At 43.7% G+C, this 22,153-nt stretch overlaps 1 protein-coding gene across 1 annotated transcript in view; it reads left to right on the plus strand.

Annotated features, from left to right (window-relative positions):
* The window catches only part of adgrb1a (adhesion G protein-coupled receptor B1a), a 92,752-nt gene that overhangs the window by 18,660 nt on the left and 51,939 nt on the right, over nucleotides 1-22,153 (plus strand). Inside the window, exons 2-13 of the mRNA XM_034528919.1 lie at nucleotides 5,922-6,083; nucleotides 6,822-6,926; nucleotides 8,883-9,047; nucleotides 9,456-9,620; nucleotides 10,465-10,629; nucleotides 11,170-11,334; nucleotides 11,473-11,574; nucleotides 11,662-11,768; nucleotides 11,881-12,075; nucleotides 12,958-13,026; nucleotides 15,894-16,002; nucleotides 18,036-18,179. Of these exons, the coding sequence (XP_034384810.1) occupies nucleotides 5,922-6,083; nucleotides 6,822-6,926; nucleotides 8,883-9,047; nucleotides 9,456-9,620; nucleotides 10,465-10,629; nucleotides 11,170-11,334; nucleotides 11,473-11,574; nucleotides 11,662-11,768; nucleotides 11,881-12,075; nucleotides 12,958-13,026; nucleotides 15,894-16,002; nucleotides 18,036-18,179 (1,653 nt within the window). The remainder of the gene's footprint in view (nucleotides 1-5,921; nucleotides 6,084-6,821; nucleotides 6,927-8,882; nucleotides 9,048-9,455; nucleotides 9,621-10,464; nucleotides 10,630-11,169; nucleotides 11,335-11,472; nucleotides 11,575-11,661; nucleotides 11,769-11,880; nucleotides 12,076-12,957; nucleotides 13,027-15,893; nucleotides 16,003-18,035; nucleotides 18,180-22,153) is intronic.

Genomic DNA, 22,153 nt, shown 5'->3' on the forward strand with positions numbered 1-22,153 from the left:
TATATATATATATATATATATATATATATATATATATATATATATATATATATATTTTTTTTTTTTTTTTTTTTTTTTTTTTTTTTTTTTTAATATGATTAATATGAACTGGTATTGTCATTCAACAGGTTTGGGTGCTTTAATGCACGAGTCGCAGTCAGTCGGTCACTGGTCTCAATCGTGTCCCACAAGAATCATCCCATTTCATCTTTCACTGCTGGAACTAGAATGAAATAAATATTCTCTATTGAATGAGGACACTACATTGTGATTGATGTAGAATTCTAACACACTGTTCACTTTGGAATAAGCCTGCTGTCTCCCCCCCCCCCTTTCATTTCCCCTTCCTCTTATCTGTCCTAACATTTCTTCCCTCTTTCTGCTCCTGTCTCCCTTCATTCCCCCCCCCCCCCCCCCCCGCCCGCGCTCTATCCTTTCTCCGCCTGTTATCTCCACCGTGCAGTTGACTGCTTCTGTCCTCTGGGTGTCAGCACTCGCCTTATCCTTCATTCAGCCGTACAGCTCGGTGCGGACTAATCGTCCCATTTCTGCTTGCATTTCATGTTTTCATGATTATATTATTTTTCAGGGCTCTTGTCTCCTTGTTTATTACATTTCCATCGCCCTCCCCAGCTGCCTGCGCGTTTCCACAATGGATGTCAACTCCAACATCATATTTCACCCATCCTTTCTTCTCATCACAGCTCCCTCTCTCTCTCTCTCACACACACACACTAAGCTCTTGTATATAGGGTTACTGCAGATGTATTGATTGACTGAGGTGTGTGTGTGTGTGTGTGTGCCTGTGTGTTTGTATAACTTTATGTATTACTCGTGTTGTGGGGACATGAAGGTTTTTACACAGTGGTATTCTGGGAGCCTACCCTTCTTTTGGGGACAAAATATGGGTCCCCATAACGTCAGTCATTTTAGGGTGAGGATTTGGTTTAAGGTTAGATTTAGGTTAGAGTTAAGGTTTTGGTTAAAGTTTAGGTCTGAGTGTAGGTTAAGGTTGAAGTTGAGGTTAGGGATTAGGCTGGTGACAGTTATAGTTGGAGTAATACTCCAGGAAAAGGGATGTAAGTCAATGCAATGTCCTCTAAAGTGATGGAAACACAACTGTGTGTGTTGGATTCATGGGGGGGGGGGGGGGGGGGGGGGGCTGGCTATGTAGGAGGTGTTAGTTGCAGTTATTGATGATTTCAAAGCTTCAGAAACTGGAGCTGTAACAGGAGATGGCCAACCACTCTGCCCAGCGCTCCAAGTGAAGGTGACTTTCAGGAAGTTCTCCAAAACACACGCACACACACACACATACACACAATTTACAAGATATACATGCATGCACTCTCAGTAAACTGTAAAACCATACAACGCACACTCAGAGTAATTGAAGGGAAATGTGTGCTTGTGTGTGTGTGTGTGTGTTTTGGAGAAAGCTGAAGGTCAAAGTAAAGCAGGTATTTTGGCAGGTGAAGCAGGAATGATGAGTTTTCGGATTATGGGGGGTAACTGTGGGTGCACTCGGGGCGCTACCAGCGGTGATCTGACTAAAGACCCTCTTTGAATTATTGAGAACATAATGTAATGCCCTTCCAGAAGGAGAAAGACAACACTGCGTTATTCTCCCCCCGCCCCGCCCCTCCTCGCTGAGTCTGATTATTGGGCAGGAAAGAAAAGAATGTCATAGTCCTGTCATTTTTGTCTTTTTTTTTTTCCTCCAGAAGAATGAATCTTATCTGTAAATGGACCCCGCCCCTCTTTTCTCGCCTGGCCAAAGCCTTCATTTGACAGTAGGAGTGTCTGTTCTTTGCTCCAAAGTGCAGTTAATCTCCCTCTATAGTCATAGAGCATATTTGTTTACAATAAACCCAGAATCATCCCGGAGAGAAGCTGAAGGTTATTCGGCAGCATCGGGCTCACTTTAGTCCCACTGGGCTGGAATCGCAATATAAAAATAAAGATGGACGTGTTTCACAATGGAAGGGCTGCTCGACGATGGTTGAATGGAAAAGCAAATGAAGGGGGGGGGGGGGGCTATGGGGGTGATTCTATTGGTAATAGGTGTGTACAACATTTACTTGTGCACATTACCACATCGAATATGATATCTGGGACCAAATTGGGTTTACACTAAGAAGTGTACATGGCATCATTTTAAATAATGACCATTTTCACAATGAACTTATTTAGAGAAATCTAGTACTCGCCAGCAGGCTTAAGGAAGGCAACTCAAAAGGTCCATATCTGAATTATACATAAGGTCAGAGGTCTGGAACAATGTGGATCAATGAATAGGACATGAACAAAGGTCAATAAGTTGTCCACAAACTATAGATTCAGAAGCTCCTCATACAACTTAAGGTTCACTCAGTGTAACAGTGGAAGTGCAATGCAGCGCTGTGGCACAGATTAATAAGATATGTCAGCCATCGGATACACACGCAATACTTGTGTTTGGGGTCCATTGATGATTTTGGTCGGACTTTTAGTCAATTACAAAATATAGACAGAATATCTCCAGACTTATTAATGTATTGGTGTGAGCTCACATGTTGAGGAGAGGACCGGTGCTCCTTTTGCTCCCTGCGCTCTTCATTAACTTTAAAAATGACATCTTTCTTTGGGAATAAGCAATAAAGTCTGCGCGTCATTGAATGACGGTGACAAATCGTTGCCTTGGGAATGGCATTGTGCTTCTGGTGACTGGACTGACATGAATGTCATAAATCACCAATTGAACCACTCTTTGGTCCAGATCTAAAGTTTATGATATTTCACCATATGGAAGTGCTCCTCAATCAAGAATCAGCAATCAAGTACCAATGATGTAGCTTTCCCTAGAGCCTCACTATGACCAATTATGTAAAGTTTCTTCCTGAAGGAAGCAATTTAGGACCATTTAAATAGAAACAGTTTATCCCACTGGGGCCATGAAAGTGCTCAAGAAATGTTATGGCAATCTGTTTACTAGAATCAAGGTCAAGGTTACTTTTAATGTCCTCCATATGACAAAATGATCTTGGTTACCAAAAATTGCTCCATAAAAACATACAGTACTTCAGAAAAAGTCAATGAATGCGTAATGCAGGGGGCGACTGTGGGTCAGTGGTTAGCATGCCCGTCTTTCAATCAGGGGGTTTGCGGTTCAATCCCCGCCCTAGTCGATGTGTCCTTGAGCAAGACACTTAACCCTGCATTGTTCCCTGTAGCTGTGTCTACAGTGTATGAATGTAACATGATTGTAAGTCGCTTTGGATAAAAGCGTCAGCTAAATGACACGTAATGTAGTTGCAAACAAATCAAACAATCAACAAAAACCGACCCATTCTACCGAAAACATCTAAATTAAAAATAACTCTGCTCAAAATTGGTTAAAAATACAACTGATGGAAGGATAATTGTATATTTGTGCTTTAAGAGTGGGACCCAGAATTAGCTGAATTAGCATTACCTTATACTTAAAGTATAATTAGAACGGTCAGATGAACTAATGTTCAATGCCGTCCGCCCTGAAGTTTGAAGTGCTCAGCTGGTAGCGTGGTAGTCTCTATAAAAATGATTCTGTGTTCATAAGCAAGGCAAACAATCCGAGTGGGGAGAACAATAAGTGAAACGCATGAGCCGAAATGCAATCTCTGAACCACCGTGATTTAGCTTCTGATTGGATTCAAATGAGCTTGGAAAACTGTCTACTTGTGAAACAACCCGGTCGTCCACGTAGTTTCTCAAATCCAACTTTCGTCTCACATCTCAAGTTGCTAATCAGACTATAAACAATTTGCAGTGCAACATCTGCTAACCCCCCCCCCCCTCCCCCCAGAACTATAGAACCACTTTTCCTTCAGAGACTCAACCGTAGTCACACCGATAGCCAAAAGCTTTTTTATGTCCTCATCGGGGGAAGCAATTATATTTCCAAGTCATTGATTATCTATCTAGAAGTTGTGGTTTCGGATGGACGGACCAACCAACAGACTTAACCCAGGACGAGTTGTCCAAGAGACCGACCACCTCGCACTCATGCCCCGCCAATGGCAAGGAAAACAATATTGTTATCAAGCATTCAGTCCTCGGTAAAGATATGATCTGGGAAAGGTCTTGACCCAGGCCTGAAATAGCATGATACTCTTACTTAATTGGGATCAGCACCTAAAATGGAACTCATGTCCGGAGGGCAGTTATTAGCAGTAATCTGCCCCCATATCAGTGGGCCTGGACATAAGCCAACTTAATGTGCACATGTTGCTTGGTTCTCCAGAACAACATGCAATAGAGAGATGACCGCAACGCACGGCAGCTCATTAGGAGTAGGGCTATTGATATGTTGAGCTATTGAGAGGTCTCAATTACTGGTAGCAGCATCATGTTTGCACTGCAGGTTGGGGGTTGGGCGTGTCCCGTGGATAATGTTGTCCATTTCAGTGTTGTCACAGACGCATGAGGAAAAGTCCCATTTCACAGCATCAAACACGCACTTGGGCGAAGAGATATTGACTGGGATCACTGGTGCCTGCTAATTTCATTTCTCTAGAGAAATGAAATGACTCACGGACGGGGGACTTTCTGTCCAAAAAAAGTCGCTTTTCAATCCATAAAGTTTGATTACACACAGCTGTAGATTGTGAATGTGTGTGAGTGCGTGCATATCTGACTCTTGACTGAATCAAGTGTCCTCAACCCCAAATTAAAATGACTTGGGAGTAATTAAAAAGCGTGTGTGTCTGGATGTCGGCCAACTTCATGTTCTATTCATGCAGATTAATACATATTTGCCGTTGCCTGTGGGGGCTGAAAGGCATCTGTCTTTGCCATTAAACATTCATAAGTGTGCGGGGCGAAGAGAAAGAGAAGCCATTCAGAGAGGGGCCCTCGACCTGCTCCATCTCATATCAGCACACATCTTAATGGAGCGCAGTAAATTAGAATGGCCAAGCACACACACACACACACACACACACACACACACACTGTTATTTGTCAAGTACGCTTCATTTTCTGCATTAGTTTGTGTTTTTGTCTTTTCTATCCATGTTATACATTCATAGAGCTCAAGGTTTAGCTGCCAACATATGTACAAAATAACATTTTTAATATTTTGTTTGCACGTGCCGAGACACAAACTGGTTTTAGTGGCGCAGTTATTGAAAGCACTAACTCATTTATAAAAATATGTTAATCTGGAAGTACATTCTAATCCACACTGAAAATAACTACATACAGTTCATCTGTATGTGTGTGTATTAATAATTAGAAATTCATTTGGTTTGAAATATCTGTATGATTTTCATTTTCTCAAAAGGAGTTTGTCCAATGGCAATGGACTTTAACCTGCATTTGTTGGCCAGCAGGGGGCGACTCCTCTGGTTGTATAGAAGTCTATGAGAAAAAAAGTTTAGACTCTTGATTTATTCCCTCAGTAAACATTATAAACATGAGTTTATGGTCTCAATCTCTAGTTTCAAGTCTTCTTCAATACAGCATGATGTTCATTTAGTAAATAATAGTATGCCTTAGGGCGGGGCTACAAGGAGATTGACAGGTTGCTACCTTGGTGTTGTCCGGTCTGGGAGTTGATCATGTGTTCATCTTCAGTGTTCGATTGCACTTAGCTCCACCCTCTCACTTCTGGTTCCAAAACCAAGATGGCGACTGTCAAAATGCAGAACTCAAGGCTTCAAAACAGCAGTCCACATGACTCTTGGCCAGTTTATGTTTTTTAGCCCATACGGTATGTCACTAAAAGGAAAATATTGGAACTAGAAATATCACCTGGATATACATATCAGTGTTTTGTGACAAACACTATTTTTGTTCACACGGACGCAATCACGTCACTGTCCATTGTAAACCGACACTCCTTCTCTCCAATCAATGGTTGACACTAATAATTAACACTGCCCGCCTGTGTTTGTCTCTAGGAGGCTGGAGTGCGTGGGGTCAGTGGGCACAGTGCAGCAGCGAGTGCGGAGGCGGGATTCAAACCCGGACCCGGACGTGTCAGTCGCCCCCGGAGGAGTTGTACCTGTGTGAGGGCGTGCTGGAGGAGGGCCGGCCCTGCAACTCACAGCCCTGCAGCACCGGTGAGCTCCCCCATTCTCTGCGTGTTGGCTTGCATTTATGTTTCTGCACATCCGTGTCTGTCAGCGAGTTCCCTTTTTTTTTTTAACGCTTTGTGGTCAAATATGAGCATCAGGTGTGTGCAAAGTGTTTGTTTCCAGCTATTTTTTTTTTCTCAATATTTTCCTTTTGTACATGTTTTTCATCCACTTGTGTGTCAATGCTCTATAAGTCAATGTTTTGACTTAAGGAGTGCATGTTGGAAAGGGGACTTTTGATCGATGAGAAATGAATAATGAAGAGGACACGGGGAATTAACATCTGAGCACTATTATGTAGAAGTTATTAACAAAGAAGCTGAATTGTCCTCCCACTCAAAGCTTTCTTCATTTGTCCAGAACAAGTAGTTTTTTTCTGTCCGACAAATAACTCAAACGGTACATTGTCATTAATACTGCAGATGTGTTTGTGTTTTTTGTCAGTTGGTCATGCCATAAGAGGGCATGATTAACATCAAACAAAACATTATCATACTGCAGCTGAACACATGAAACGAGCGCCGCACACATTCACAGCACATTGACACCGACAGCACTACAAAAAGTCCCAAGTTTGGCTGATGCTGTTCTGGGTGACCAATCGCGTCACGGTTGTGTCCCAAACATGAGCCGTTCATGAAGGACCTCTTGGTTGCTAACTCCCACACCCTCCTCCCCCCGCCCCCCCCCCCCCCCCGGCCTTGACTCGCCCCCTTTTTTTAGGCAAAGGTCGCCATCTCTCCCGCAGCCAATCGCTTCGCTCGGTGGACAGCCGCAAGCGCGACGACGTAGACAAGCCCCGCAGCGGACAGCAGAGCCCGCAGACAGGTAAGACAACGGGACGCAGAGGGATCCCATGCATCAGTCACTGAGGCAGCTTGGGTGACCACCGCTACACACACACACACACACACACACACACACACAACGACATCAGCAAACAACACACTTTCTTTCTTTTTTAATGCACACATCTATCAAAATCTCCCAAAGTAGTGCCTCGTCCACAACGGACTGATTCCAACATGGACCCTGGCGGAACATAGTGAAGGTGTATTTTGTATGTGAGGTCATAACAGGCCACTGTGCCCTGTCTGCAAAACATTAAGACAAATGGAGTCCTCCCTCTCTGTTAAAGTGATACTCAGGAGTAGCAAGCAGTCAATCCTCTGTAAGCTGAAAGACGTAGTTCAACACATTGGGACGTGTGCTTATTTGCTACTTTATCTCTCCGACTGTCTGTTGACTGTAGTTTTATGTCTGTGCGGTTGCACAAAACCCCTACATTTATTTTTTTAATTTAAGGTCCCCTTAACATGAAATAATTTGCTCCTTCAGTCTTCTTCTTAAGGTTTTCTTCAAATGTTTCAGGTTTTCACTTAAGTTATTTTAGTTTTCAGACTGAATGAATCCCATAAAGTTTGTTAAGCCGTTGCACAAAAGACCTTTGCAACTGGACATCCACCGATGCCTGTATCATATCCATGCATGTATGTATGGTATCATACAGCTCCATCGGGCATTGGAAATAACAACTCAGGAATATTTCTACATGTGTTTTATTTGTTCCATTTAGTTCAACAAAGTAAGGAAAGCAATGTTTAAGTCAAGCCTGATGTTTCCGATTAGCTCGGCTAATTGTGTCCCAGTTTTGTACTTAAAGCTCAGACAAGTCATTGGTATTCACTCAGGGGAAAAAAGTTCAAATCTGCAAATCACCCAAAATGTTGAACTATAACCGTAGACGGTGGCTGTATGAGGAAGCTTCTTCACAGAGACAAGAGTCTGTGGTCAGCATGGATCTGTGTCAGTATGTAGCCATGTTAACATAATGTGCCAATGGAAGGGCTGAGGGATTGTGGATCGCTAGTCTTGATATTTTGACTTTTGTCCACCACAAGAACTTATCCAATCCATTGTGACTGATATACATCGAAGCTGACCACACCCACTGCTCTTTGGAGAGAAGTCAAGGACCAATCTTTCAAGCCTACAGAGTGTGCAGCTCTGATACAAAGACAAAAGCTGTTGTGTGAAGCATCACTTTAATTTGCTGATCGATTCCCCCAACTCCTGTTTAGTTCTCTTCTCCCTGCTTCCCCCCCCCCCCCCCCCCCCTCCCCTCCCCCCCCCTCCCGGCTGTGACTGCCCAATTTTCCCTTATCGTGGGTCAAAGTGACCCATAAAATCGGCAGTCATGGCCATTGAAAAGATGAGTAACATACCCTAAGCCAGTGGCATTCACTTCCCCTGGAAGTAAATGCAAAGGATATGACATCAGAGCCCCACACAGATGACGAAGGACGAGCAGAACAGCAGCGGGGGTCCGTTTCAGGGGCCGCCTCCTTTTTTGAAGGACGCCGAGTATGAAGTTGGACAGATCATTAGATGGGCTGGACCTGCAGCTCTGTTTCAAATCAGATGGTCCGCAGAGGATTAAGGCAACATCCTATCATTGTTATTGAACTGAGCAGCGTGCAAGTGGTTTGGAATACTGAGGCCCATCAAGGACCACCAGCTACGGCCGCCTCATTTATCATCCACATTTGGAGGAACCTGTAGAATGGGACAGCCTCATCCACATGATTGGCAATTTTAGAGGAGACGGCCCCTACAATGTGTCACCGCTAGCACCTACCCTCTATCACACCACGACCCTTCCTGGTTTGGCCACAGTGGCTGCATCCTGCATGATAATTAGTTATGGCCCTCTCCTTTTCCCTTCTCCCTCTTTTTTCTCCCTCCTGTCCTCCTGTCCTTTACCCACCCTACCCTCCTCAATAGACTCAGCGTCAGGGGAGGAGTGGTCAGCGTGGAGTGTGTGTTCTGCCACGTGTGGGGAGGGCTGGCAGAGTCGCACTCGTTTCTGTGTGTCCTCCTCCTACAGCACCCAGTGTAGTGGGCCACTGCGCGAGCAGAGACCTTGCAACAACTCTGCCGTTTGTCCAGGTAAGCCCCCACCCACCCCAGCCCCCTTCCCTCCACCCCCACTGCCACCTTCCTGCGCTCGCCCAGCCCTCTCCTGGACCCTGCCTCACCCATATAGGACCCACCTGACTCCCCTCCTCCGGCACTTAGCAAACCCGTGAGCCCCCCCCACCCCACGTTGATTTCCACCCTCACTTTTGCTTGCAAATGACTCCCACTATCATTAGAGAGATTCCACGGTGTTCTCAGGCTCTCCTACATGCAAACAGGCAGGGAGACTCCTCAGCCTCGAAAGCAATATTATCCCAAGAGAATGGCTCGGCATAGAAGAACCCAGTTATGTGTACCAGTCGGTCCAGTTCAGAGTCTCAGTTATGTGTTGGTGTCGCTGTCCGTCTTTAAATCATACCCTAGCTGCTCTGATTGCAGTGCACGGCGCTTGGGACGAGTGGTCGCCGTGGAGTTTGTGCTCCTCGACCTGTGGCCGAGGTTACAGGTTCCGAATGCGGACCTGCGCCCCCCCACAGTTTGGGGGAGATCCCTGCGACGGCCCAGAGAAACAGACCAAATTCTGCAACATAGCTGTCTGTCCAGGTAAGGAACACATTCATTACCTATTTGAAAAATATGTTAAAGAAAGAAAAAAGAATCAGTCATAAAGGTGAAGCCTAAGCGTGTGCCCATGAGGTGAATCTCCCCGTGTCCGCGAGCGGCTCGCTGTTGTGCAATCCAAGATGTGTGACCGTGGGAACTTTACATGCAGGTGTGCTGACAATCTGACACATCTGGAGGCCCCTCATGTAGAACAAACTGAGTGTATCCAGCACTTCAGACAGACTGCATAGAAGACGTGCACGTAGTCACCGTGACGTCACCCACTGGTTTGGACCGCCGTTTTGAAGCCATGAATTTGACATTTTGGGTTTGTTTCTATTCAGAAGTGACCCAAGAGGGCGGAGCTAAATACGACTGAAACGTACATTTTGGTCGGCGACCAAAATGTTCGAAAATGTTCAAATTCCCAAAGTGAAAACACACTGTGAAAAGGTTCAAGTTCAAAGACGAAAAACACCTGGCGCGTACAGCGGCGTGGTAGCCACCTGTCCATCATCATCATCACCATCATCATCGAGGTAGACTTTCATACAATCAGACTTTTGTCTTGTAACACCAGGGAAGCCCCTTTGATGGCAGGCTTCTTGTCCTCGTCCGTCAACACATTTGCCTCTCTGAACCCGTGAAGCTGGTCCATACATGTTCTACAACATTCCATCTCATGAACATGTATTTCTCTGACTATTTGATGTGTCCAGGTAGAAATATTCAGCCGTGAGCACCATGTGGACGTGGAAAAGTGTTCAGGAAAATGCCTTTTTGAATTTGTCCGTAATGCGTGCGCTGTCTATTCTGCTTGCTTGTTGTCTCTGGACATTCTCAGTGGACGGCGTGTGGAACGAGTGGTCCAACTGGAGCTCCTGCTCTGCCTCCTGCTCTAATGGGACCACGCAGAGAACCAGGGAGTGCAACGGCCCCTCGTACGGAGGCTCCGAGTGCAGGGGAGAATGGCTGGAGACGGTGGACTGCTTCCTTGGGGAGTGTCCGGGTATGAAAGAGGCAGATGATCAGAAACGTTTACTCTGGTCCGTGAATGTATTGCATTGCCAGTATTACAATACAACTATTGGATATAAAATAGGTATTTAATCATGCAGACACGTCGTATGATGTCACAAAAGCATCACGCAGTACAACAAAGCAAAGCAGGGCCATTTATTCAGCTGCAGGAGGACATTTAGACAACAGATTTACATTTAAATGATTAAAATACTGAAATGTATAATTCCCACATATCTTCTTAACAAGAAAAAAAGTTATTGCAAAGCTTATTAACTACACAGTGTCAGTTTTAAAAAAAAATATGATATAGACCATAAATGTCCAAAGGGTGGAAACTGTGAAGTAAAGAAAGCTTACGAGTCATAGATGAGGCCCGTTGTGAAGTGGGTTGCCATGGTTTAACATTCTTAAAAAGTGGGAAACCAGAAAACAAACGTGGGATACACTGGAAACAGTGATGTGGTCTACATGTGTCACTGGTGTGGGAGCCATTGTGCCTGATGAAGCCACTGTATGCATTCTGCAGTGGATGGCAAGTGGCAGCCGTGGTCTTTGTGGACGGGCTGCACTAAAACCTGCGGAGGGGGGAGCCAGCAGAAAAACAGGATTTGTTATGGGCCCTTTTTTGGAGGGGAGGCCTGTCCTGGAGAGCGAGAAGAGGTCCGAGGCTGTAATGAAAAGAGATGCCCAGGTCAGTGGACGGGAACACCAGTTTGCTTGTCGTCAGCAGGATTTCCATCACTTCAAGACATGTTTGACCCCTGCTGTAACACATTGTACGTGATTTATCCACAACACGACACTCATTCGCTCTCCTTTCTGCGAACAGAACCTCATGAAATATGTGGCGAGGACAACTTCTCCAATGTCGTTTGGAAGATGACGCCATACGGCGATACAGCGGCGGTGCGCTGTCCTCCCAACGCCATGGGTGAGCGCCCACCTCCACGTGCACTGGTACCTCTAGGAGTTGCATTGGAGACCCTTTGGTGATATGGTGCTATGTGTCCTCACACAGGGCTTATCCTGCGCCGCTGCAGCCTGGACGAGGAGGGCATCGCCTACTGGGAGAACCCCACCTATATGAAGTGCATTTCCAACGACTATCGCAGTATACAAACTTTGGTGAGATTTTGGATTTAAAAAAAAAAGATTCTCACTGAATAGATTATTCCAGGATGTCGTGTTTAAAAGGCGTCGATGTGAAAACTAACAGAACCCGCTCTCTCTCCGCCAGACCCGGGAACACTTGTCCAAAGCACAGCGCGGCCTCGTGGGAGACGGCGTTTCAGAGGTGATGACCAAGCTGAAGGTGACGTCCAGCGACGGCACCAGCTACAGCGGGGATCTGCTGGCCATCGTCGACGTGCTGAAGAACATGACGGAGATCTTCAGGAGGGCCTACTACAGCCCCAGCAGTGCAGACATGAGGGTGAATTGATATATTGGTTTGCTGGTCTTGTGCTGCTGTTTGTAATGCAGTTTGGGAGGGGGGGGGGGGGGGGGTTAAAGCCTAGGAAGGGTTAGTCCTGGCACCCATCCGATGACACCTTCTCGTGTCATTCATCAGCTCAACCACGCTCCAAACGAACAGCATCGACACGTCCGCCATCTTTCTTTCCTCATCTCTGTTGAAGCTGCACATGCTCAGTGGCAACCAGGCAGGTGTGAGGGGAGAGCGTAACTTCAGCCAGAGCCAGCACAATTTACAGTTTAACATTTTAAATCTATCAAACTAGATAATCCCCAATATGGCATCCATTGTTTTTATTATGCACATGAATACACTTCTCATAATGCAATTCGATAGTGTCTTTGGTTGCCCTGAGGGTTAAACTCCTTAACTGGAAGAAAAACACCCGCCGACATCTGGCTTTTGGCCCCAGTGGGAACGTTTTCAATTCATTCAAAGTCATGTGGCACTTTGAGGTGAAGTGAATATACTGTATAATACATGAAATCATCAGGGATGTGGACACTTTTTGTCATTTATTAAAGTATAAAACATGTGAATGAATATGCTCTCCTGAAAGCCACCAGACTCCATTTAAAAAAAATTAAAAAAAGGCATTTTACCTCGCTGATTGTCCAGAGGCACTCCATTCAACCTCCACAGACACCAAATGAAAAGTATCAGTTTGAGTTCAAAAGATAGACTGAATAACTAGTGAGATATTCATCGGTCTTTTCATGAAATGTGATTTTGGATGAGAAGAAATATACAGACTATCATCCTGTTACACTTTTTAAATCCTTGACTTCAACAGTGTGACGTCCTGTGAAGAAAAAAAAAAAAATGTCTTTGTCTTTCCAGAACTTTGTGCAGTCAGTCAGCAATCTGTTGATGGAGGAGAACAAGGAGAGATGGGAGGAAGCGCAACTGGTTAGTATCGTCCTCTCTTTCTCCAGTAAAAGTGGATTCACACCGTCGCCACCGTCTGTAATTACATCTCGAGTTGGAACAGTAACGGTAACAACCGTGGAGCTGCAGAATTGACGAGCTGGACACTTTGACAAAGACGCAGGTGGACCGACAGCCCACCTGCGCCTCTTCCGGCTGACAGAGGTAGAGGAGGAGGAGAGCTGCTGAAGGACAGAAATATCTATAGCTCATGAGTCGCCGAGTCACCGCACACGCCCACTCATCCATCTGCCGCGCTCGTCTCCATTCAGCCGCCCAGCTGTCCGCGCTTTACTCGGCATGCCAGAACAACAGCAAACAAACCAACCTGGGCTTAAATGCAAACGGCACGCTTTTGTGTACAAGAAGTAGCCCCTCCACTATGAAAGGACTACGTAGAAGGTTATTATTAATATCCTCGTCAAGAGCTTATTATTTCAGGAAGAGCTTCTCTTATTTACAGTCACGTGACTAAAATACATAGGATCACGGTTGAGTTGTTCAGCGTGACTAATATATTTCATATTTTTGAACGTGCATGTTCAAGCTTCTGAGCAGCCTGGAGGTTTCCATTTTATTACCCTCAGTGAAATCATGAGTAACTTGGAGTGACTTGATAGTTGGGACAGGGAATTGTCTCTCAGTGGGCACCCTGTCTGCTTTTAGATATATATATATATATATATATATATATACACCATCTAAATGAAGAATGGAGAGTTATTTTGACGTTGATGTTCACTCAATCAATGTTTGAACCTGAGCTCGTCTCACTCTCAAAGCCAGAAACCAGAGAAGTCTCAAAGTCGTGATGTCATCAAGCTTTTCCGGAGACGATGAATGTTTGTTTTTTTAGTTATTCCCAAATGAGCATTATTCTATTGTGGTGACCCGTATAGTCAACCCAATTCATCCCAATGCATTGTATATAGAGCAGTTAACATGGATAGATTTTGAAGATGAGTGTCGTCCTTTCGAAGTTTGTATCGTGCTTATCATTTTCCATTTCACGAGATAGAATTGCGCCGATACATAGAGTGGGAGAAAGTGAGTAATCCGTCCCATATCTGTGTAAATCTTGTAAAGCTGAATATGAAAGCTTATAATCACATGCAACAGAACGAATATGAAATGCAGTTACATTGATTTGTGTGCTAATAATGAAAATCAATAAAGCATTATGAAGAAAATAACGGCAGCTTTAGACCGCTAAATGGAAATAAGTGCAACGGCATTAACAGCCTGGAAGTGAGGACAACACATTCAATAATCTTGAAACGCAAGAGATGGAGATTAGATTAAAAAAAAAAAAAACTGAACATCTCAAAGCAAATGTGCTTGTGTTTCATGAAGTTGAGCAGGAGTTCTGTTTGTATTCGTGTTGTCCAGTTAGAGATGTCACGGTATCAGAAATGTACACTTCAATACAAAAGTCTCACTACCACAGCAATGAATCCCATATACATCAGCATACTTCTATATTTACATTTACAGACTGGTTGCGTGACTTCATCACTAATCCCTGTTGATCCGCCTCATGTGTTTCTTCCCCAAAAAGCATTACATTTGAACACGTGATGATAAAGTTTTAATGTACCTTTCGCCCCAACACTCATTTTAATATTTTAATGAATAGACCTTGAATGCATCACAATATAACTCAACGCAACCTTGGCAGGTGATTAGCCCGCCGGCTGCTAACAGCTAGCGTTAACTAGATCTGATTTGTTGCTCACAATGTAGCACAAGTTCTATCGTCTCGGGGACGACGGGACGCCGTTGGTCTCGATCCCCGATCCACGGTTCCTACAGAACCAACAGTATTATTTTATTTTTAAATGAGTTCTGAACTGTTGCGTTTAATTGGAACCAAACCGGTTCTCGTGACATCCCTAGTCCAGATCCGGGAAAAGTTTGACACTTTGTTTTACCATCAACACCAGAATTACTTGATAGTGTAATAAAGTGCTTAACATGTACTCATCATTTAGTGTCAAAGTACCCTTGAAGCTCGACAAAATACAATTCATGAGCCAGCTGCCTGTTTTTAAATGGCCTGCTGTGTCTTAAGTATATTCCTAATAAGTATAAATATAAATATTGCTTTGCATTCACGTTGCACATCAGAGTTTAAACTATAGACGTTGATTCATTTTAGGGGAATGATCTTATTATTTGGGACAGAAACCAATATTTTATAATGTCTACCCTGTAATATTAGATTTACACACTTTTTGCATCTTATGTTTACATTTGCGTTGTAATATCCTAAGTGGGCCCTGAGGCCACGTACAGAAACTAACATTTGGAATTTAGGTGTTCTAGTCCAAACTAAATACAAGATGTTCTTGCAGTGCAACATCAAGAACAATGTCGTGTCCCATGACTCCTTATATATTCTGTATATAATGAGACCATCGTGGTCTCAACTGAACCTGAACCCGAACTCGTTCCACTCCTGCGCATGCAGCTCACACGCGTGAGGTGTCCTCTCCGTCGTGGAGCCGTCCTCTCGAACCGTCTTCGTCGTATTCAGGTCCACAGCGCTCACTCCTTTTTCAGAGTGCGTCCCCAGAGTTTTAAAACAGAGAACGGAGTTAATTGCAAAACACCGTCGGCATCGAAAATGAAGAGCGGTGCACACAATTAAATATGAATGATGGTCATAGCTGTGCAGAACAGCGGAAGTCGTGGCACTGAACTGGTATGGCAATGTTTGCCACACATACAATTTCTATAAAAAGGCTTCCTTCTACACACACACACACACACACACAGTATTATATTCACCTGAAATCCACAATCCTTTTTTTGCTCATTCTGCTTTCATGTGCCTCTGTTTTTCTCAGCTGGGGCCAAACATCAAAGAGCTGTTCCGTCTGTTGGAGGACTTTGTGGATGTCATTGGCCTGAGGATGAAAGACTTTCAAGACATGTATGAAGTCACCGATAACCTAGGTCAGCCTTATCTCCAATCCAGGAGATCTCCACGGCTATCCCTGCTGATCAAAACAAATACCGTTATCGCAGCGTTGTATTTTTCTGAAGATGAATCTTCATATCTCCAATGGCGACGCATAAAAGAGAGGACAGGGGCGGGGTGACCTGACGATGACTCTCAAGTTTACCTGCCAGTGTTGCATCCAGCTAGCGCTGTATGTCCTCATTCATATTATTGGCCGTTTTTTCTCTTGCCACACATATATTATAAATATATAAAATAAAGATAAAGATGTTTGAGGTTATGCAGAAATAATAACACCATCTGTCCACTAGACCCTTAAAGGTTTTAGATGAAACGTTCCTGTAGCTCACGTCACAGTATTCCACTGCCTTACTGTTTGATTCTTTTTGAATGGACACAATCGTTCCCCCATAAGTCAACCTCCAATAACTCAGAATCCTACACTACACTATATTTCCATTTGCCAAGTAAAACTGAAGCTAGTCTTTAGTAACTGGAGGTTCTGGGTTGAGTCTGGACCTGGATCGGTCAGACTGGGTCCCACTTTGGGTCTTTCCTCTGGTTGTGATTTGCCCAACGTCCTTTGTTATGAATTTAACTAATGTAATATTATTGTATCGAGGCATCTCTACAGCATTCTATTTCTGCATCCACACCGAGAGAACAAAGCCTTGGTAAATGTTAGCCCTCTCCAGGGCAGCAGGTCTAGCACATCCACATTCATAACTACCTGCTGTCTTCTTCCATTTCCCAGTGACTATAAACGCTCTACTTTTTTTTTTCTTTTTTTTCATCAAAATGCCCGTGTAGTCATCACAGACACTCGGCTGCTCTCTGTGACCTCCAGATAATAAAAACGAGGCAGAGCTGGAGTTAAGTCGAGGGAGAATATGTGGGAATTGGGAGCCAGATGAGAGGTCGTGTTTATAGCGGTGCCACCTCGCTGTCTAGAGCCAAATAGCCGCCCACACCAGCAGCGGGCCTCCCCCGGGGGAGGCGGCTGACCTCCGATTCCCTCCCACACCGCGAACACAAGCAGAGCTGCACTCATCGGCTGCCAACACATCGCTAGACCCCATTGTCTTCCTCCAAACTTCTCAGAGGAGTCTGTTGTATAGGATGAGGGGTGATCACACTCAAACTTCATCATTCTAAGCACTTAGTTTTATTCTCTATTTCTTTGACTATTTAGCTGTTCTTTGAATTAAACAGATTGGTTTTTTTAATGGGAAATCAAATAGATAATGGGAAATAATAAAATGGTCTTTTCAGATTTGTTACTTCTCTTTTTGAAGGTGAATTACTTCGTGGCCATAGAATAGAAAATAACCTCTGTTAACGCACAGACTGGCAGCGGTGCATCAAAACACCTGCATCCATCATCAGCTTTGTCAGCTCGCATGTTATTTGCACAGACGGAACAATCACTGAATATTAAAACAAGTGGAGCAATATCTGACATTCAAGGCCGGAATACCAACCGGGTGTCAGGGCGACTGTCCTGGGGCCCCAGAACCCCATGGACCCCCACAGCTCCAGGCGTAATGGTGTCAGATGGTTTATGCTGATTTAAGGGAAAAGTTAGTTTTGAACTGATATGACTTTTAAGATAGGGCCTGTTTTACCGTCTGACCTTGAGGCCCCATATTCAGGAGGGTTAAAATCCAGTTTTAAGACTTTAATCATTTCAGTTCCAAGCTTACTTTTTTTTTTTTTACATGCTTTTTAGATGTGCTCCTCTCACTTTAGAACAGAGAAATCTCACGTGAAATAACTAACTTTGGTAGAACACTTTCTGTTCATGCGAGGCCCATGAATTATGGTTAATATTCTGATTGAGGTGGTCAGAGCCTTTAGTAGGTTGGTGAACCACAGAGGAAAGATCTCTCCTGCAGTGTGTTGTCAGAAGTAGCAGCAGCACAATAATGCAAATGTGGGAAAAAGCAGATGTAAGAAAGTCATTTCAAAAGGAAGCATGTTCAGCATGAAGGGAACGTCTCAGTCGTCCCTTTTTCCTATGTTACAGTTTTCAGCGTCCATAAGCGTCCGGTGGTGGGTCACGCAGACATCAGCTTCCCCATGAAGGGCTGGAGGGGCATGGTGGACTGGGCCCGCAGCTCTGAGGACAGAGTCACCATCCCCAAGAACATCCTGTCTACTGGCAAGCCAGGTGAGAGCATGGTAGCACACAGGAGGGCGACATCAGCTCATCCTGTGGACATTCAAGTAACATCGGACCACAAATAATGAGTCTCTTGGATTATGTATAAGAATATGTCTTTTAAGAGCAAAACATGTTCCCACGGATACTGATTACAGCCTATCAGCCTTCTGTTTGTGTGTGTGTGTGTGTGTGTGTGTGTGTGTGTGAACAGGAATTGATTCATAAAACAGTGTTTACTGGCATAAATCTGCAAAGCAAAGCGCCCCGCTCAGACAAACGCACGCGGCGACGGCTGTATTTAATGTTGAGAATAAAAACACGCAGGAGAATAACATCATATTTCATTGCCCGCTGTTGAGCAGCTGCACAACAACAACAACAACAAAAAGACACATCGTCTTCCAGGAGGCCAGAGTTTGTTTCATAAATTGTTAATACAAAGCACATCTGCCTTTAATAATGTGCTTGGCGCTGAATTGCAAGCAGGAGCATTTCCATACTTGTGTTGCTCACACACGAAAAGAGAATTACACAACGGCGTGGCCCGACTGCAGGGACGAGCGAGGATGTGTGTCGGGGGGGGGGGGGCTCTGGAAATATCTGTGACGATTCATCGCTTAGAATTGTCACTAAAAAGCATGTTTTTGGTGTTTCCTCTCATATCTCATATTGTTTCCGGTCAGGCTTTCTTCTCTGGGTGTTACGTTGTGCAAATCCTGCGCGTGTTTGTGCTGTAAGTGAAGCGCAATTCACAGACCTATCAGAGGCCCCGATCCATTCTTTGTGAAGTGTCATCTTTATTAGGTACACCTTATGCATGAAAACGTTCAGTTTTTGTTCAGTTATGTATGTATGTATGTGTATGTATATATGTGTGTGTGTATGTGTATGTATGTGTGTGTGTGTGTACGTATATATGTATGTATGTATGTATGTATGTATGTGTATGTATGTATGCATGTGTATGTATGTATGTGCGTAAGTATGCATGTGTGTGTATGTGTGTGTGTATGTGTGTGTGTGTGTGTGTGTGTGTGTATATGTATATGCATGTATGTGTATATGTATATGTGTATGTATGTGTGTGTGTGTATTTATATATGTATGTATGCACATATGTGCGTAAGTATGCATGTATGTGTATCTATGTGTATGTGTGTGTGTGTGTATGTATGCATGTGTGTGTGTGTGTGTGTGCGTGTGTGTGTGTGTGTGTGTATATGTATATGCATGTATGTGTGTATGTATATGTGTATGTATGTATGAATGTATAAATGTGTGTGTGTGTTTGTGTGGTATGTATGTATGCATATATGTGTGTATGTATGTGTATGTGTATGTATATACGTGTGTGTGTGTGTGTGTGTGTATGTATGTATGTGTGTGTGTGTGTATGTATATATGTATGTATGTATGTATGTATGTATGCATGTGCGTAAGTATGCATGTATGTGTATCTATGTGTATGTGTGTGTGTGTATGTATGCATGTGTATGTATGTATGTGCGTAAGTATGCATGTATGTGTATCTATGTGTACACATTTCCGACTATCGCCCTCAGAAGCTGAGCACTATAAACTTCATTAAGGTCGAACAGGTGAAAGGAAAATAAACTGCACAGGCCAGATACTGTATCCATAGGGTAGAGTATATATGCATGTGCGTGGTAGCTGCAAAACGTTCCCTTCACCATATTTCTTCTTAGGTATGTTTAGCGATATGTGGCCATATGTAGCTTTCTTTTAATGGCGAGGTGTTACGATATCAGTCTCTGTTTCCACCACTTCAGTACAACCAAAGTAAAAGCAGTTTAGTTTCTGGAGCTCAAATAACCGGCATGCTGCATTTGAACACCGTAGCAGCCAGTGAACATGGACAGCTGTCATTAAACCACTTCCTATGAAATCCGTGGCACGCTGCACTTTATCCAGGTCGTTCCCCAGGCCACGTGGATATATATGAATACACGGTGTAATCTCGACCATAGTGTTCCGGGTCCCAGGTGGACGTGTCCAGAACAGCTCCAAAAGGGAAGGGCTGCATGCCCTTGAGTGTCTCTCAGGGTGAGCCCAGCCGCCCTGAACATGAAACTCATTTCAGCCGCTTGCGTCCAAAGCCGTATTTCGATCCCTCTGCCGAGCTCGTTGCCATTGGTGAGGGCCAGGATGTAGATCAACGGCTACATCGAGAGCTTTACCTTCAGGCTCCGCTCAGTCTTCATCGCAACACTCTGGTACAATACAGCTATTCAGTTAGCTATTTTTCTCAATTGTTTCTCAAATCTAAATTCCAGTCACATTCACGTATGTGAGTGGAGGCTGCCCTGAACTCAATATTTAAAAATATTGAAAGATTTTTTTTATCAAACTTAATTTTTTATCAGAACTACAAAACAGGTTATCATTTACAGAATTGCAACCCTTTAAATGCTACTTTCTTTGCATAATGCAACTTCCACAAATTGAAATATATTTTTCTTACTAAAAGCTGTATATAATAATATTATTTAATTATTATTATTATATAATGATATGCCAATAATAAGCATCGGGTTGTAATTTTGAAGCCAGGGTTCTAGATTAAAAAAAACGTACATAAAAGGAACTTGTGTTTGCATGCTGTAATGGGAGCAAACATTGTGATTTTAATGGGCTTCAATGGGGACATGCACATATAGGAATCTATATTTTGGCTACACTGTTTTCTTCTTCCAAAATAACAAAAATTAAAATAGAAAAAGCCCCAAAAAGGCCCCAATGAGGCACAAGGACTCAGAAACATTGCCATTGAATATAATCTGGATTTTCCAGCATTTTAAAATCAATATTCATGTTGGGTAGTGCATCATGAGCTGCAAACATTATTAAGAGCTAGTCTCCTGACTGCATGGCAGGTGTTAGATACACAGTCTTCAGTAGCAGTCTGGGTTATTTGTCAGTCGGGATGTTTTCGGCCATTAAAGACAGCCCTGCGCCACCAGCATGCTAATGAGGCCGTCACTCCTAATCAGGAGTCAACAGGAGCCAATCAGGAGCAATTAGAGGCAATTTCCCCCCCAGCTGGGAGATGTGTCTCCACGGTGGCAATGTCACACCAGCAGCCAGCCCTCTTTATGCATACAGCTTGGACCCGCTTACAGGGGATTAAAATGGCTGATGTCTTGTTTACTCTGATTTATTAGTCCCCTTCTCATATCTCCAGATATGTTTTTGAAGTATGCATTTTCTCATAAGAATTTTTTTTTAAAAATGCCCACTTTCTGGGCTCCAAGAGAACGGAGAGAAATGTGTTTTTGTCTAACGCCTCCGAAAGCTTAATGAAACCGTGTTACACAGGCCAAAGAGGATTTGACTTCTCTTTGCTGCGCGCAAACCCAACAACAATCAATTACACTGAGAGAGAAAACAAATGAACTAACCGGGTTCAGCTGCGTATGTTAATTACAGCTGGAATTTTTTTATATCAACGTAAACTCGACTTGCTGTCAGTTACAAAGTGATTGTTGAGGACGCAGGTTTAAGTTACAGATTGATTGACGGATGGATGTCCTGATATTAATATCGCTGGCTCGCGTACGTTAACATCGTGTTTTGTTTGACGGGAAGAAAATGACAAAAATAAATGATTTGTTGTCGGGTTTTTTTTCATTAATACATATATTTTTGTTTGTGCGCAGTATGAAGGGATTCATCTCATCTCGACTTTAAAGTGCAAATATACAAATTGTGACTTAACAATTACATACATTATCATCATATATTAATTTTCTAGTCGGCCCCTAATGAACATTTACATGCAATGAGGCATAAAAAAAAATAATAATATGTAATATGAAAGGAGCACGCTGATGTGTTGAGCTCCGTAAAGCACATGCAGGACGTTCGAAGGAAACTCAAAACCTTCTATTGTGTGTTATTTTCCTCCGGTGGCTCTCCACATGGAGTCCCACTCACACCAGTGGAGGCCTCCCTCAAGGAAA

The sequence above is a fragment of the Cyclopterus lumpus genome, chromosome 25, assembly GCF_009769545.1.
Source record: "Cyclopterus lumpus isolate fCycLum1 chromosome 25, fCycLum1.pri, whole genome shotgun sequence".
Classification (NCBI taxonomy): Eukaryota; Metazoa; Chordata; class Actinopteri; order Perciformes; family Cyclopteridae; genus Cyclopterus; species Cyclopterus lumpus.